This window comes from Photinus pyralis, unplaced genomic scaffold (assembly GCF_008802855.1).
Source record: "Photinus pyralis isolate 1611_PpyrPB1 unplaced genomic scaffold, Ppyr1.3 Ppyr1.4_LG7, whole genome shotgun sequence".
NCBI classification, from domain to species: Eukaryota; Metazoa; Arthropoda; class Insecta; order Coleoptera; family Lampyridae; genus Photinus; species Photinus pyralis.
Window position 1 is genome coordinate 18,271,160 of NW_022170738.1, and position 16,828 is coordinate 18,287,987.

A 16,828-nucleotide genomic window follows, 5' to 3' on the forward strand; every position below is an offset into this window, starting at 1 on the left:
TGTACCTGGATGGCTAAAGGTGCGTACAAACTTGAGCACGCACGCGAATGAGGCAAGCCGTGGCATTTGGTACGGCCTCGAGTGGAAAAATGTAAGGAAAAAATTGCCCACGCACGAGGTAGACCGCGCAAGTGTGCGTGTTCGTTCCAGTCGTGCTCGGGACGTCTTTACAAACCAATTGAAAAAGCTAAAACGTACGCACACGACGTCCACACTGAGCACGAACCAAGCACGAATTCCTTTGATGGACCGAAAGCGGTTGGATCACTCCGAGCACGCACAACGAATGGGTCGAGGCAGTTTTCCTTTCCTTGTTCTGCTTCGGATGGACGTCCACACTTGCATGCTCAGACGCGTTCGTGCTCAGGCTTTAGACGTAGGTAACTTCTATGGATTTTCAATGACCTACATTTGGATCGAAAGGTGTGAAAATCGTTATTTTTTCACTGATTTAGTTGAGAAAACTCTTTATCTTGATGTCAATAGGTACAGTTGCGGAAATAAAATTAACTTACAATTATAGCGTAAATATGGAACAATACGTGTTTAAAATGTGTTTACGTAAATCGGAGAAGCAAATTTTACCGCAAACTCCTATAAACCAACAACAATCACTTTGATGAACACTAAAGTGGATTTAGGTTTCTCATATATGTAAAACGGCTGTAGATGAGTGACACTTAAATTTTGTGGGGTAAGAAAAGATTCGATAAAAAAATATATATGCGCAAAATACAATTTGACTTGAACACGTTTCTCAACCTGTTGACAGAGCTCCACACTACGAACGTTTATTAAATTCGGTCTTAGAATTACAGAAAAATATTGAAAGAATTTAAAACACTGGGGAAAAATTCATCTTCCCGGAATTATAATAAATTCTTTATTATTTTTAGGTTTCACGGTATTTATTGGCCCTCATTTCTACTTGCCGCGAATTTAGAACTTCCCAAAACCCTCTTTTGCCATTCTCATTGGACCGTGGATGATGAGAAAATGTCTAAATCAAAGAACAACGTCGTTTCTCCATTTAATAGAAGTTTATTGTACACGTGCGACGGTTTAAGGTACTTTCTATTGAGGGAGGGGGTGGCTCATTCGGATGGAAGTAAGTGGGTTAAAATGAAATTTTTCCTACATTATTGACTTAATCGCAATTTTCTAGATTATAGTGACACAAAACTTACCCGCATTCTCAACTCGGAGCTGGCGGATACATTGGGTAATTTATTAAGCCGCTGCTGCAGCTCTGCTTTAAATCCTAATCAGGTATTTCCGGAAATTGATTCTGAAGCTTTTGAACGAGTGGCTTCCATGGACGTGACAAAGAAAATAATGGACGCTGTCATGAAGCTGCCAGGTAAATCCCCAAATTAATTTCTATGAAGTTTTGTAAGTCGTCTCGCGATGACAGAAAATCGTATATTTTCTTTTTATTCTGCCATTGAAATGGGAGTGGGAATTCAAAAGAATAATTAGGCACGAGATATTGCTTTTCTGCGTTTCGCTAGAGAATTAGTTAATATTCGAAAATTTTTATTTTGCTTCACGGCGAAATTAAAAAGAACTGGAAGTCGTTAAAAATTGCACGTTCCACACATTTAAATGATAATTGAAACGAGAAAATGTACTTTAAAGAATTGGCATCTGGACGAAGTTATGTGCTAGTTTTTGCCATCCATTACCCTATAATGAAATGACCTAGAAGGGTTTCATGAGCTGGCGAATGATGATCACTACGTTCCAGGAGGTACTCATAAATTGCTGGTTTGGGGTTTAGAAACTAAACAAAATTGGTTACAAGGTAATAAGCTTAATCTAACATTTTAGCATTTTAACAATTTAACAAAACCTCCGAAATATTCTTTCCCGTACCAATCACATGAGGATATTCATCCTCAGTGTATCCGCTTCCGGTACATACTTACTGGGTATATTCGCCTTGTAATTGTTCGCTCTGGAAAGGTCCTCCACGAAATATTCACCCTGAGGGACTTCAGCTTCGTAGAAATTTACGAGGGCGAGTGTCCGGAAAAATATTTCAAAGACGAATATACATGGGACCGTAAATCCAGGGACAAGTTTTTATTATAAAATTGCCGGATCTAATATTCCGCCAATTTTAAGAAATTTAGGCCCGGTCTTTGTGAGCGAACTTAGTGGGAATCCCGCTGGGGATACATTTGTCGGACGAATCTGAGTGAGGAATATATGATATTATTAGGGCCATCATGTCGGGAGTGAATATTCCAGAGGCAAATCCCCTATCTACGGAGATGATTGTACCAAAGCCGAAGTTACGCGGAGCCAAGTTCCGTCGAAGGGAATATTTCGGAAACGATTCTCCACGCTTCCGGAGTGGCATTCCTTGAGGGATGGAAGGTGAGGTGATAATCACGCGGGTGAGTTTACTTATAAGGAGACTCTCGGGCCATATAAGTACCTAGTGGGTGAATTTGTGCAGGCGGTTCTATCGTCTCGAATTACCTGATATTTACGGCAAGGAATATTATGATTATTTCTAAAAAGGGGAGAGGCAAGATCTTATGAGTAAAATCCAAACGCGAATTTTCTGGATGGTTGGAATCCAACGAATGCTCTTAGGGATCGGGAGTGAATTTTCCGGGGGCAAATTTTTCATGGGCGATTTTTTGTAGCTTTTTTGCCTCTTAAAATCAAGAAGAAGTATTTCAATAGCAATTTCCTAGTCACAATTTACTTGGAGGTGAGTTTCTTTCAAAGCGAATACTTCGGAAGTGAGCGTTCCCATTTGTAACTCCTTGGGAGGAAGGGGGGGGGGGGTTGCGTACCAATTTCGCAGGTGGAATTCAGCTTCAGTGAATGGTCTGTGCTTTGCTCTATATTTGGCGGTGGAGGGGGGGAGGGAAGTATTCCAAGGCGAATATTCCCGAGACTTAATTCCCGAGAGAATGGTATTATTATGAATTAATCGGCCAGTATTCGTCTTGTGAATTTGCCGCGATGACTTTGGTGGGCGAATTTCGATGATCATATATGCTTAGGGATAATATCCTGGAGTGCCAAGAATATTTCTGGAACAATTAATGTACCTAGTGGCATCGAATGTCCGAAGGCCAACAAGCAAAATCTCGTCTAACCCCAACCGCTGTAAACAGGAGCCCATATTCGAACCAGAAATGATCAGTGCCGTAGTCGAGCAGAGATTCCACTACCCCCATGGCGGGGTGAAATGGCCGGGTCGATACTGAATTTTCTGCAGGCGAATTTACCTTGGGGCGATTTGTATTGCAACCGAATATTTTAGCTGGGCAATTTGTTGTGAATGTCCGGAGCGATAATTTGGGGTTGAGTGCGTATGAGTCCAGTTAATTAACCGCATTGAATTGCGTTAGTTGGGGAATAATCTGAGAGCGAATACCTCAAAGTATAATTTGCTTCTTTTCTAGTCATTTGATTTGATCTACATAAATATTAGTATTGTTTAGGATGTGACAGTCTCTTCTACCTGCGATTACGGTTCCGATTCCGGTTCCGATAAACCATATTCAACAACTCCGCTTCCGAATTCGCTTCCGATATAACCACTTCCGTTAAATCCCTAGTTCATAAGAACAGAGGGAGAGAGGAAAAGAAGAAGAGGGGGCGAGAGGAAAAGAAGAAGAGAGGAAGAGGGGAACAAAGGAAGAGATTTTGAAAAATTTTCAAGAGATTTCGATGAGACTTTGAAGAGATTTAGAAGATATTTTGAAGAGATTTTGTAGAAATTTTAAAGAGTGTTTGAAGATATTTTGAAGAGATTAAAAAAATTTTTTAAGTAATTTCGAAGAGATTTTGCAGAAACTTGAAAGTGATTTTGTAGCAATTCTAAAGAGATTTAAAAGAATTTTTCAAAAGATTTCGATGAGATTATGAAGAGTATATTAAAAGATTTTAAAGATATTTTGAAGAGACTTAAAGGATTTTTAAGAAGATTTGAAGAGTTTTTGAAGACGTTATGAAGATATTTTGAAGAGATTTTGAGAGATATTCCAGAGGTTTTTAGTTTGTTTACAGAGATTTTGAAGAATTGTTGAAGAGATTTTGAAGAAACTATGACGAGAAAGAGGTAATTGGTGGGCATCATATGATTTATGTTGCCCGAATATTGCGAGGAAGGAAATTTCGTTGGCTGTTCTTCCGATGCCAAATTTAACGGCGGCGATTATTCCGGAAATTTGTTTGAAGCAAGCTTTCACCAATGTTGGTAGCAAACATTCCGGAGAGGATGTACCAAGGACAATAATCCTGGCGTGTTCTTGGCACAATCGATGCCTTGGGTAGGAGAATGCTCCAGAAGTAAGTTTCTTTGAAGCTGAATATTTCAGGGCCAGTCTTCGCGAGCGGATATCCACGGCAAGTATACCGGATGGTTGATTTTACGTTGATGAATTTTTAGGAGGCGAATTACTTCCGTGGGTAGGTAAATGTTTCGGGAGTACCTATATTCTAAAGAGCAAATTTTATAGGTCTTCAAACCTGTTTCTGAGTCAATTTACACGGGTTCATATGCCAATGCCCCAAAATAATTATTGCCATCATTAAAATAGTTCCGTTTAGGTTGATTTTGGACTTTTTGAATTCATTTCATCAGATCTTGTCATATCCTTTTTACCTATCGTCGTTCTTTTTTCTCATTACGTTTGTGCTTTGCTATGTACCGTGTGTCATATTTTGGTTGAGACTGCAGTGTATCCTGTGTATTTCAGCTGTACAGATAAAGAAGTTTTCGCAACCCTGTGCCATATTTTTTGTGAAATTTGTACTACCACAAACAGAATCAATCTACCTTTATTTCTGATGAGATACAGGATGAAAATCAATAGTTTGACTTTTTTTACTACCCATGTAAGATAGAAAAAAACGTACAAACTGCCTAGTCTAGGTTTTTCTACGTAGAATCCAGTAGCGTAGTTAAAAAATGTGAGTAGAAAGGTACGATAACATCACAAAAAGTCAAACTTTTCGTTTCTACCCCAAGATCATCAGAACTTGAATTTGCTTTACACCCACTGGCTTATTAATTAGGTAATATTAATATTGAAAATCGCATGTATATTCCTCTATTATCGCTGAATTAATCCAACCAATTCTCATTATCTTCTCAATAGCTCGGTTAGTACAGAAGTCCTAGCTACACACGGCTATTGTCTAATCAATAGAACGCGAGCGGTGTGTGCGTTTTCGGCGGATTCTCGGATAACAAATCAGATTGAAGCGGAATTAATAATAATACCTACCGTCTTTTATATCTGATATGAATTTTGTTTTCTGTAGACTTACCTTACTTCTACTCTCTTTTCAGAAATATGCGAGCAACACTATTCGGACTTAAACTTTTATAAGGTGGTCGATGCAACTATTGCAACGCTGCACGTTACGAATTTATTTTTCGAGAGCATCAAACCGTGGGAATTAAGGAAGAAGCCGGAATCGATGGACCAATTGAACGTCGTCTTGCATTTAACTTTGGAAACATTGAGGATCTGCAGTATTATACTGTCTCCCATAATACCTTCAATTTCCGACCGTATATTGAACAAAATGAGCGTGCCTAAAAGTCGAAGGCTATGGAAAGAAGTGCGGAGTCAATCGTGGAACGACCCCAGTTTCAAACAGGTTAAATTATCAACAAGTACGGCTGTCATTTTCCAACGTATTCTGGACGAGAGGAAGAAAAATAGTAGGTTGTAACAGTAAAAATGTACAGTTTTCATTTTTATTTCCTTCTCTATGTACACGTATTTCCAAGATACATTTATAGTAAGGGTATAAAACATTGATTTTGTTCAGTAATCAGCACGAATGTTGGATAAGAATAAATTATGTACAATATTGGGTATAATTTATAACAATTTGTAAATATTAAAAGATATGTTAATGTTGATTTAAAGTGCAGTGAACGTATTAGAGAGCTTCTCACAGGTAGGTAACTAACTATTCTATCTTAATATGTACACACACCCTGTAGATTGAGTTGTCATTTTTAAGAAGGGCAGACCAGTTCTAGTGGAATAAACTAAATCACAACCGCGTAGGAAGTTTGAGATTACGATATGCTATTTACACGTACCGCGTTGAAGTTACATTTATGATATGACAGGAATCACAATTAATGACTAGTGCTTTACATTATTTGTACAACATTAAACCAATTTTTACCACCAATATACACTGACATCTATTAGATCAGATTTCGTAGATAGTGTTTTACGTAGATACCCTAATTCTGCAAATAAATCGCTCTGGCGAATAATCCTCAAAATGGTTTAAACGAAAAATGACACAGCCGTTTATCAAGTCGCTTCACGACCCCGAAAGTAGGTCAATCATCCAGTTTGGCTATACCATGGTATCCCGAATATTATCACAGTCTTGTCAAATGGCACTTGCATCGTCATCCAGTCCGTTGCGCTCTGTAGAATTAACTCTAGTTTGACGCACCGTTTCCGTACTCAAATGTTCACTCGAAAACTCTCTGAAGGATCCATTTCCTCTAGCATTTACGATGACAGTTTTTGTACCGTGGTCGGTAATGAACTTGTCATTTGTGTTCAGGGAGACCGACTCGTAGCCACATTTGCACCAGTCTGGGTAGTGGGCGGTTAAGATACGCTTGAACGCTTCCCGAAATTCGGTATTGAATATGGAATAAATGATAGGGTTAAATGCGGAATTTGAATAACCTAGCCACGTTAGTATCTTGAAAGTAATATCCGGTATGCACGTTTTACAGAACGCCGCTACTATATTAATGCAAAAGAATGGTACCCAACAAATGAGAAAGACGCCCATTATAATACCAACGGTAATGGCTGCTTTGTGATCACTGACATGGTACGGGGAACTGTGGTGATTGTGTAAGTGAATGTGCAGAGCTTTGTTCTTCTGTTTCAGGCTCTTCTTTGTATCGTTACTTCCAGGTATGTCTATGGGTCGCGTTATTGCACGTATGTTTTTTACGTGCTTTTGAGCGTAGCAGTACAGCCTACAGTAGATACCTGCAAACACAAAAATTACCTATAATGATTACAGTCAATTTAGAAATAGATAGCTAACAATAACTTGACATTTTCATATACCAAGATTAAACAATTGTTTTATGGGCAAGTGGTAGATTACCGATTGGAAAGTCGTTGGAATGGTACGATAAATTAATCTCTACCTGCCTATAGGGTTCTTTTAAATTATGCTTTTTGAATTCGGTAGCTTTTTACGATTAATGTGCGCATGCGCAACTTGCGCAATATCAACTTTCTTTTTCTGAAATTTTAACCAATGCCAACTTTTATTTATGTAGACATTTCTTTCAAATTTTGACCATAGATGCTTCTATCACAAAAAAAATGCACATAGCTATACAGCCTTTTGGGAAATACTGATCAATGCATGCAAAAAGGCGCCTTAGGGCGAAAACCTTTTGTTTTAATTTTTTGAAAATTTCGCCGCAAGCCGTACTACAAGGCAATTTCATTTTACATTGATTAATTGAATTGAATGCGTAACAATTTGCACGTAGCTTTTAATCTTCACAAACTTTGCGAGTGTGTCAATTACAATCTACGACCAGAGTTTGCTCTTAAATTATGTTCTGAGGGCCGATTATTTTATCTCTACTGCAGCGGTTTGGGTGGGGTAGACTTAAATCCTTATTTCTTTTCGGCAAAGAAAAAGATGTGGATAGTTCAGAAATCAGGATATTGATAAAGAAGGAGGTTGACCGTGTCCGCCGTTCGTTTGTTCGTTAGGGTTAGAATAGGGGACGGATAATGCACCTAGTGTAGCATGTGCTTAGTAAAGTAAATAAGTGGCAAAGATCTGAGGATCAGCGTTCGTTGAGCCAAACGACCTAACACGGTTTCGGACACTCAATTTTACTGCTATCCCTATAATTTAAACAAGTTAAAAACGTGGTCACTCGCGACCGCCGAAAGCGCATTTTCCCCGCACAGAATTAGTAATGACTCGAGAAGGAAGTGACCGATCCAAATAAAGTTTCATCGTTCTGGTCTCTGGGCTGTACTAAACCGCGTAAGAAAGAAAACACAAAACACAACGAAAAAGCTTAACCTGGAGGACTAGTAGTGGTACAGACAGACAGGCGGACAAAGTGCGGACAATAGCGTTCATTTTACTTTTGAAAAATGCGCTAAAACACTTAATAGGACTTTGTTGATGAAGGACTCTATTTTTGTTTGAGTGATTATTAATATATGATGAAAATTAACTGAGACTCAAAATTTTTTTTATTTTCGAACGGCTATCGATTTCGACGAGAATATGGCCGAGCTGAAAGACTTTACATGAAAACGTGTATAAAACAAATGTTTAACTTATAAATTGTACATAGTATGATGAGGAAATTGCGGAGACAAAAACATGTTTTAAATTTTTTTTATAATTTGAACATTGAACTGGAGTAAGACATGAAATAGCATTAATACAGATTATCTTACTTACCATGCTATTTCAGGTCTTACTCCAGTTCAATGTTCAAATAATAAAAAAAAAATCTTTTTTCTACAACTGTCAAAAAAACCTGTCATTTTCTGACGGATTTCGAAACGCGAAGTACTAGATTTTTAAACGGTTAATTAATAAGTAAGGTTGATATTGACAACGTGCGCGAAATCGTCAACAGTGAAAAAAAGTATTTCGCGCACGTGACAAAGTTGAACTTAAACAGCAATTTAATTAACAATCGGTTCAGTTGTAGAAAAAATATTGTATATAACGCTATCGCGAAGTTATTTCACGCATTTGACTGATATTTTAACTCGGCTTCGCCTCGTCAAAATACCTTCAGTCTCAATGCGCGAAATTGAACTTCGCGCTCTTGTTATATAAATAACTATTTTCTACAACTGTCAAAAAAACCTGTCATTTTCTGACGGATTTCGAAACGCGAAGTACTAGATTTTTAAACGGTTAATTAATAAGTAAGGTTGCTATTGACAACGTGCGCGAAATCGTCAACAGTGAAAAAAAGTATTTCGCGCACGGGACAAAGTTGAACTTAAACAGCAATTTAATTAATAATCGGTTCAGTTGTAGAAAAAATATTGTATATAACGCTAGCGCGAAGTTAATGCGCGAAATTGAACTTCGCGCTCTTGTTATATAAATAACTATTTTATTATACCTGAATCACAATCTCCGTTTTAAACACTCAAATGCGTGCGAAAAAAGGCCTTTAAAACACACGTGCTTTAAAGTTGCTAAGTAACGATACTTCAAGTATGACTTTTGAAACTGTCATCTGGATGAAATAAAAAATCCTCTTAGGTCGCTTTCTGTAAATGCAGAACATTTCTTTGGCTTTTGTACCTATCCTTTGGTTGAAGCTTTCACAAACGCGCGTAATTTAGGGTATGCTTCCAAATCTGTTCCACTTTTTAATCGCAGCATTGCTTTAAAGTTTTGAATGAGTGCACCAAAATATAGAAGATTTAAATACCTTTGACATTTCCTTCATATATGCCAGCATTATGGATGCATTTAAGACTGTATTCGTAACTTCCTATTCATCCATGGAAACAACTTTTCATATTCTTTATAATAGGCTTTACTGGATTTGGATTTTACACCTACCAACGTTTGTTTAGATTTTACAACAATCGATTTAATGGACGGTGTATTATCTTTTTCAACGGAAATCGTTTAATTCACAAAGACGATGCGATTTTTTAAGCAAACGTCAAGTGACATTTCCATGGCAATCGTGAAATTACGAACACCCATCCCACTTAATTAGACATGCATTCGAGTATAACGTCAATATGACTTCATTGTATTTCCTATTTTTAAATTATACTGCAGGTATAATAAAAAATACTATAAGATATACGTGTATAATTGTCTTTAAAGCACTTGCAACGTTAAAGGCACTCCGCTTTGCGTCGTGCCCTTAAACTCGTTGCGCGTGCTTTAAAGACTTGATTATACACTTGTATCTTAATATACTAAATTTGTCTCCGCAATTTTCTCATCATACTATGTACAATTTATAAGTTAAACGGTAAGTAGATATTTGTTTTATACACGTTTTCATGTAAAGTCTTTCAGCTCGACCTGAAGTGCTTTAATGACGTTTTTTCGCACTCTCAGGCGTGTTTTGAATGGCGATTCTGATGCAGGGAGGTATATTAAAAAATGTGGTTATATTGTCTATATCAAACTCGTTTTACTGATAGGGATAAATGAAGGGAAGAGAATCAAACGAAATTTATAGAGCAGCAGAAAGAATCTGGAGAAAAACTTGAAGAAAGTTTAATAAGAACGGATAGATAGTTGTTGTAGAGTAGAGTATATTATGAGAAAATTGTGGATAAGCTAGCGACGAGGAAAACATGGAGAAAGCAATGAAGAAATTGATGGAAGGAGAAATGAGAGAAAAGAAGGAGTAAAAATATAGAACAACATAACGATAAAGGGAGGATAGCTGGAAAAGGGAAGAGAGAGAGAGAGAGAGAGAACAGAGGAATGGAAAAAAGAAAACCTACAAGTAGAGGCGAATCTAAAAGAGGCGCGAACGTTTAGAGTAAGGGGAAATAAGGTAGTAATCGCGGAACATGGGAATATGGGAAAAGAGGAAGGAGGTTATGAGGGAAAAACATAGTGAACATAGAAAGAAAACGTAAAGAAAAAAAGATGGAGAAACAGAAAGAATACGAAAAGCAAACAAGGGAAATAAAAAAGAAAATGATTCTGAAAGATGATAAACAGAGGAAAAAGGAAGAATAGAAATAAGTAGGAGAGAGATACAAAAGGGGAATGGAAACAAAATTTTGTCAAGTTACTACAAGGAAGGAAGAAGAAGGAGGAGGATATGGAACAGAAAGGAAGATAGGAGTTTGAAGGCGGTGAGATAGCAAGAGAGGAGATCGAGCACCAATTAAACAAACTAATTAAAATGAAAGCGCTAGGGAGAGACGAGATAGGTAATGCTAATGGGAAGTGGATTCTCGCCACAGATAGGATCAAGGAAAGAATGATAAATCTAGCAAAAAGGATGGGAACGAGAGTGTTTACCGGAAGAATGAAAGGAAGGGCTAATTGCGACGATCTTCAAAAGAGGGAACAAGGATCATGTGGCAAATTATAGCGGAATTACTATAATGATTATGGCGTATAGAATCTATGCAATGATACTAAACAAAAGACTAAAAAAAGAATTGGAAGAGAAGAGAATGTTGGAAAAAACACAAATGAGCTTCAGAAAAGGGAGGGGAACGATCGACAGCATATATGTATTACACAGATTGGTAGAAAAGGGATTGAAAAAAAGGGCGGAAAGGTGTTCACGTTTCTCATGAGGCAGAGTTTGACAGAGTTGAAAGGGAAAAAGTATGGAAGATGATGGAAAAATTGATCAGAAGGAAGATCGAGAAACTATATGGAGAGACAAGATTGAGGTCTGAAGTGTTTTTCACATGTAATGGTGTAAGACAAGGATACCCACTTAGTCCAACTTTATTTTTTAACCTGTACTTAAGAGACATATGGATAAAGTAGAGGGGGTTAAAGAATGATTCTAGAACAAGAAAGTGCATATTCACACAATGGTTAGTGGGATAATCATGTACGGAACGGGTATGTGGAGGTAGGAGGAATGGGGCGAACTGGAAAAAGTACACAGAAGATGTGATTTATGTAGAACTCCATGATAGGCTTTGTCGTGTTAATTAATATATCAAAGTATAATAAAAAACCTATAATTTTTATTGTTTTTCTATGGGCTATCGATTTCGCCTTATAGGGCTTCATCAGGCCGTAGCTGAAATATATATATATATGCTAAACGCGTGAAATTTTTCAAAATCTATCTTACCGTCTACTGAATTACATTTTTTAACAAGATGGAAATGTATGATGTAATGTCCATATTTTTATATAAAATTGAATGTATGGGTGAGCGCTGAAATTGAATTAAAGGTTAGTAAATCGTATATCAGAAATAAATTAATTACTTACATGTTTTAAGTGTAGTGTGTGTGTGTATCAGTATGTGAGGTTATGTATGAGGCAGTGGCGTGTTATGTGAAAGTATGCATTGAATTGATGTCGAAATTAGGATCTTGACGCTTTGTGAATTTCATAGTGTTCTAGTATTGTTAATTTTTTGTAATTGTTGGTTTTGTGTAGAATTTTTGTATTGTCTATTGATATTGTGTGTTTTGTGTTATTTATGTGGGTACCTATTGCTGAATGTGAAATATAACGAAAGAGATGGACAAGGACGTGCTGAGGTCGAAAGGAGGAGAGCAGTAGAAGAAAAGATGAAAAATTAGCTGCTAAAAAGGGATCTGGATTCACAAATACAAAACAGATGGTGAAGATAGAGAATGCAGGCCAAAGTAGTAGTTATAAAGAGCTAATAAGGGAGTGGCTACCAAAGAAAAAGAAAAAAATATTAAAACAATAGGGAGACACATGTGGGGAAATGAAGAGAGAGGGAAAGAAAAATGGAGAATGTGTAGAATAAATAAAAGGACGTAGAACACTTGTTATGGAAATGTACAGAGGTGGCGGAGGGATGAAGAGGTGAGAAGTGGATGACGTGGCTTTTTAAGAAAGGAAATAAGTTTGGCCAAGCGGGTACGTACGTACGTTTGTTGGCAATTTTCTGAGAAAACGGCTCGACGGATTTTGTTGAAATTTTGTATATATGTTTTAGGCATACCGAACAGAAAAATAACGGGCCGGATTTTTGAAATGAAATTTTGGAGCGCCGTAACGGCATCGAACTTTTTTTTTTCAAATAGCAACCTAAAATTTTTATTCTATTATTTGGAAGACCTTATTTTCCTGTGTACAACCTACAAAAAATTGGGCCGGGTTATATTATCAAAAAACGGAGAAAAAAATTGTCAAAGTCAAAAAATTGTGTTGCATATGTGCAAAACGCAACGATCTTGTTTCTGAAGCAATTTAAACGAAATTTCTATGGTAAGTCCCTTTAATAAAAGCAAACAAAATTCATGCGCAAAAATTGTGTTGCGTATGCGCAGAAATGCAATTTTCTTATTTATGAAACATTGGCCCGTATGAATAAAAATAAGCAAATGCCTATACTTGCAAAATTCAAAGTAAATACTCGTAACTGCCCCTTCATACTGGTCTGTTTAGCAGCGTTGCACTACGTCCTGTCCTTCTGCTTAGCAGCGCTGCTAAATCGCCCGGTACGAAGGAACACTTACGAGTATTTACTTTAAATTTTGCAAGTATAAGCATTTGCTTTTTTTTATTCATACGGGCCATTAGCTTCCTAGCATGTGCTAGGTAGCTATTGCGATAGCCGTTTTTTGAACATTTCAAAATTTCATCAAATGTCGACGTTTTAGACCATTTTAAGCAACTTTTAAAGAATAAATTTTTCCCGTCTGTAAGTGCGTACATATGTTGGCAATTTTTGGTTTCAGCTAGGAAGCTATTCTGTCAAGAATTTGACACCTGGTTTTTTTTTACGAATTTTCCATTTTCCAACTTAATTTGTTTGTTATAATTAATATTTTGATATTAAAAAATGTTTTTCTAAAATTTCTTGTGAGTTTAATATGTATCCCGATTGTTAATCGGGTTTTATTATAATAAATACATGGGATTAGCCCCAAATACGGTGTCATTCGGGCCACTTAACAATTTTAGGAAGATTTCTATATATTTACCTATTGTAATGGTACCAGAATATTTATAGATTTATATACAGGGCGTTACATGACCGCATGTAAAAAAAATTGGGTGATAGAGAGGATCAAGACAAGCACTTTTTCCAAATAAACGGAGGGTCCAGTGTGTTTCGTTTGGGAGCGATCCCAAAGAAATTTGAACCATAATAGTTACCTACAAAGATGGGTAACACGTCTTTGAATATGTTTTCGGGTATGACCTATTCGATTTTGAAATTTTTTTTCAAAATTCTTACCACGAAATCCTTGGGGTGCGAAAAAAAATTCTGATTTGGACGAAATTTTGTATTTGGGGGTTTTTGAACATGAAAATGACGAATCTGGAATTTAGTTTTTGAAAATTCGAAAAAAAAATGTTCCACTGCAATTCTTGGCCGGACAACGAAAATGGAGACAATTCCACGAAATTTGTTGTGTACATACTTGATGAGTTAAGGAACAAATTTGTCGAACAGTTTTTTAAAATAACTTTCGCATGTAGGTAATTGAAAATGTTGCAAATGGTTACTGTATATTTAGCCTCAAACTTATTAGTGCACAAACTTTGGTCTGGGAACATCAGTATTTTGTAACTGAATACGTATATTAAATGTGTAAGAAACATGCATCCCTCGGATGAAGATTTTTGAGTGTCAAAAATGTAAAGACAAAGCAAAGTGTGTTTGCGATTTAGTTTGAATTACACGGAATTGATTTCTGTAAAACTGCGGTTTTCGTTGGAAAATTGAAATTCACTCCAAAAGCATCAAACATGCCGCTACACAGATCGGGCTGATATCAAAATATGTACTGAATGTTATTGGATTTTACACAATGCAAATTTTGTTACTTCAAAAATATACGGTACATTGAAAGTCTCTTACCTATCATAACAATACAAGGAACGTAGAACGAGATGCAACTAGAAACGACGGCGTAGGTTGGAGTGAGATCGAGAGCGCACGTAGGGTAGTTTTGTCCACCCGCGTTGTAAACCAGCGGCTGCGGTGGCCTGTGCAAACCCAATGATATGGGAACAAACGATATTAATCCAGCAAGAAGCCATACTGTCGCTATTGTCCCCACAGCTACTCTTCTAGTTACCCATCGTGTATACCTAAAAATAAAATTTCATTTCAATTGAATGTTGGAAACTCAGTTCAACTAAACGTGCTCATTCATTTGAGGGCAATACTGTCATCGAGTTGAGCGACTTTTAAGTCAATTAATAATTGAACATTGTTGTCAATAAATCCCCCCTGCAGATCTTAATTAAAGCGTTTCATATTTAATTAATTCCCCTGTGAAATAAAGCATCAGTTAAATGGGAACAATCCCGAAAATTAACTTCGCGTTAAACGTTTGTAAAGATTTTACAGAACGGCGAGTGCCAATCTCTCGTTTGTGTGAAAACATTTCGAATAGGAGAAAAATCGTTTACTTAAACTTAACAAAAAAGGGATGAGCGGAATCAGGGATTAATAATTGTAAACAAGGCACAACTTTGACAACGGAAGAAAAAAGTTTGTGAAATACTATAAGGTGTGGGTGGCTGCAGAGAAATTTAATAATTTCAAAATCTATGTAGCCTACTTTAAAATTCAAATCAAAAGTGAAAGATGAGAAAATATTACATTTCGTTCTCTATTCTTGATAAGCATACCTTCCATCGCCTTACGTATTTTCTTGCCGAAATACAATTTTGCCAAACGAAATTTTAAATGAAAAACGTAAATATGGGAAAATGTTTACTAGGGGACGTCATTTTCTACGGCTTTGTTGCGTCCTGTAACTCATTATCGTTTTATGTACGATATCCACTTAATGCAAAACCCATTCTATTATCTGTCGGAGGAGGGTAAGTGGAAACTTTATCTTTAGGGGTTGTTTTCATAACTTATTCTCGTCTTTCAGGTTTTAATGCTTTAATGTTGTAATTCGCAGTCTTTTGAATTCCGAGCCTTTTTTGTCACAGCAGGTTTTTCTTGATAACCTCTCGCTTAACCATTTTACGTATGTTTTGTTACGTTACTGTTCTCCTTTGTTGGCTTAGTTGATTTTTCACCGTTGCAGTTCTGACAATAAGACACTTTCTGCCCTAGTAAATTTATTCTCACCACGTAGCTCTAAAGCTCTATGGAAAGAGTAATCGGCCACTCCGCTTCTGGACCAAAAGGACCAGAACACGATGTAAAATGACTTCCGGACTTTCCTCTTGTGCACTGACTATTATTTTTATCCCTGTTACGTTTCTCATTATTAACTGGAAACTCACTCTCCATTTGTTTTGCTGGTCTGATTCGCCCCATAGTTGGCCACATTTATTGATGCATTCAAAGAAACGCTGGTCCTATCAAGGAAAAATGGTTACATTCTTGACACCTTTGTTTAGAAGCGGTGCGCCCTACATGTGTATTTTCCGTGTTCATTCCAGGAATTTATTTTCAGCAATGCGGATATCTCTTAAAATATTACATCCGTTTAAATTAGGGCTACGCAATCGTTACTTATATCCAACCGTTACAGAGAACGAAAGAATAAAATCTTGAAGAAATGAGTTACCTTCATTATTAAGAGATTCAATATTTGCTTGCTCTGGGCGTTGACGTATCCTGCTTTTTGTGTTTGCAGTTGGATTCCCTTAAGCGCAATTCAGGGGATTGATAAATTAACGGTTCCCGCATATTAAGGGCGCCAAAGGCATCCGATATTTCGCGGCCGAAGTTCCGTTTCATATAGCAGTATACGCTGCTGATATACATACGCCTGATGAAATTTGTTAAGGGGTTTAAAACGCTTGCAATCCAAAACTTATTGTAGGTCACGCTTCGTTTAATGTTAAAAGGAAATCTGTGCCCGGTAATTTTTTATTTCGACGAATGCTTATAAATTTAATATCTAAAGTTAATTGAAAAATTTCAGGAAATTGAGTTTTCGTTATATTAAGATAATACTGTGGGCGTATAAATAGCGCCATTACAAATTAAGGCGGGTAGCGAAATTAATAGTTATTTACATAAGAGTCAGGAAAATGTCATATTGCTGGCGAGGAAATATTGAAGTACGAGGCCTCAATGGGGCCGAGTACTTTAATTTCCGAGTCAAGTAATGTCATTTTACTGACGAGTTTTGTATGTATTAAA

At 36.9% G+C, this 16,828-nt stretch overlaps 2 protein-coding genes and 1 long non-coding RNA gene across 3 annotated transcripts; 1 reads left to right on the plus strand and 2 right to left on the minus strand.

Moving 5' to 3' along the window:
• Positions 1-893: 893 nt before the first annotated feature.
• Positions 894-5,826, plus strand: LOC116176084 (methionine--tRNA ligase, mitochondrial-like). The gene is made up of 3 exons (XM_031494554.1): positions 894-1,108; positions 1,166-1,360; positions 5,324-5,826. Exons 1-3 carry the CDS (start codon positions 997-999, stop codon positions 5,710-5,712), a joined length of 696 nt encoding a protein of 231 aa, XP_031350414.1. The 5' UTR covers positions 894-996; the 3' UTR covers positions 5,713-5,826.
• Positions 5,724-15,693, minus strand: LOC116176096 (dopamine receptor 1-like). The gene is made up of 3 exons (XM_031494569.1): positions 15,659-15,693; positions 14,570-14,802; positions 5,724-7,019 (listed from the first exon to the last, which is right to left on the minus strand). Exons 1-3 carry the CDS (start codon positions 15,691-15,693, stop codon positions 6,397-6,399), a joined length of 891 nt encoding a protein of 296 aa, XP_031350429.1. The 3' UTR covers positions 5,724-6,396.
• Positions 11,834-12,051, minus strand: LOC116176086. Its single transcript, XR_004146417.1, has 2 exons — positions 11,992-12,051; positions 11,834-11,935 (listed from the first exon to the last, which is right to left on the minus strand). It is a non-coding gene; the product is annotated as an uncharacterized LOC116176086 (long non-coding RNA).
• Positions 15,694-16,828: the final 1,135 nt, after the last annotated feature.

Excerpts from the sequence above, each read along its gene's own strand:
- LOC116176084 (XM_031494554.1), top strand. The coding sequence starts at position 997 with ATGTCTAAATCAAAGAACAACGTCGTTTCTCCATTTAATAGAAGTTTA. Across the intron at positions 1,109-1,165 it reads GGTGGCTCATTCGGATGGAA|ATTATAGTGACACAAAACTT; the intron begins GTAAGTGGGTTA and ends GCAATTTTCTAG. Across the intron at positions 1,361-5,323 it reads CGCTGTCATGAAGCTGCCAG|AAATATGCGAGCAACACTAT; the intron begins GTAAATCCCCAA and ends CTCTCTTTTCAG.
- LOC116176096 (XM_031494569.1), bottom strand. The coding sequence starts at position 15,693 with ATGGTTAAGCGAGAGGTTATCAAGAAAAACCTGCT. Across the intron at positions 14,803-15,658 it reads GTTATCAAGAAAAACCTGCT|GTATACACGATGGGTAACTA; the intron begins GTGACAAAAAAG and ends TTTTATTTTTAG. Across the intron at positions 7,020-14,569 it reads TCCTTGTATTGTTATGATAG|GTATCTACTGTAGGCTGTAC; the intron begins GTAAGAGACTTT and ends TTGTGTTTGCAG.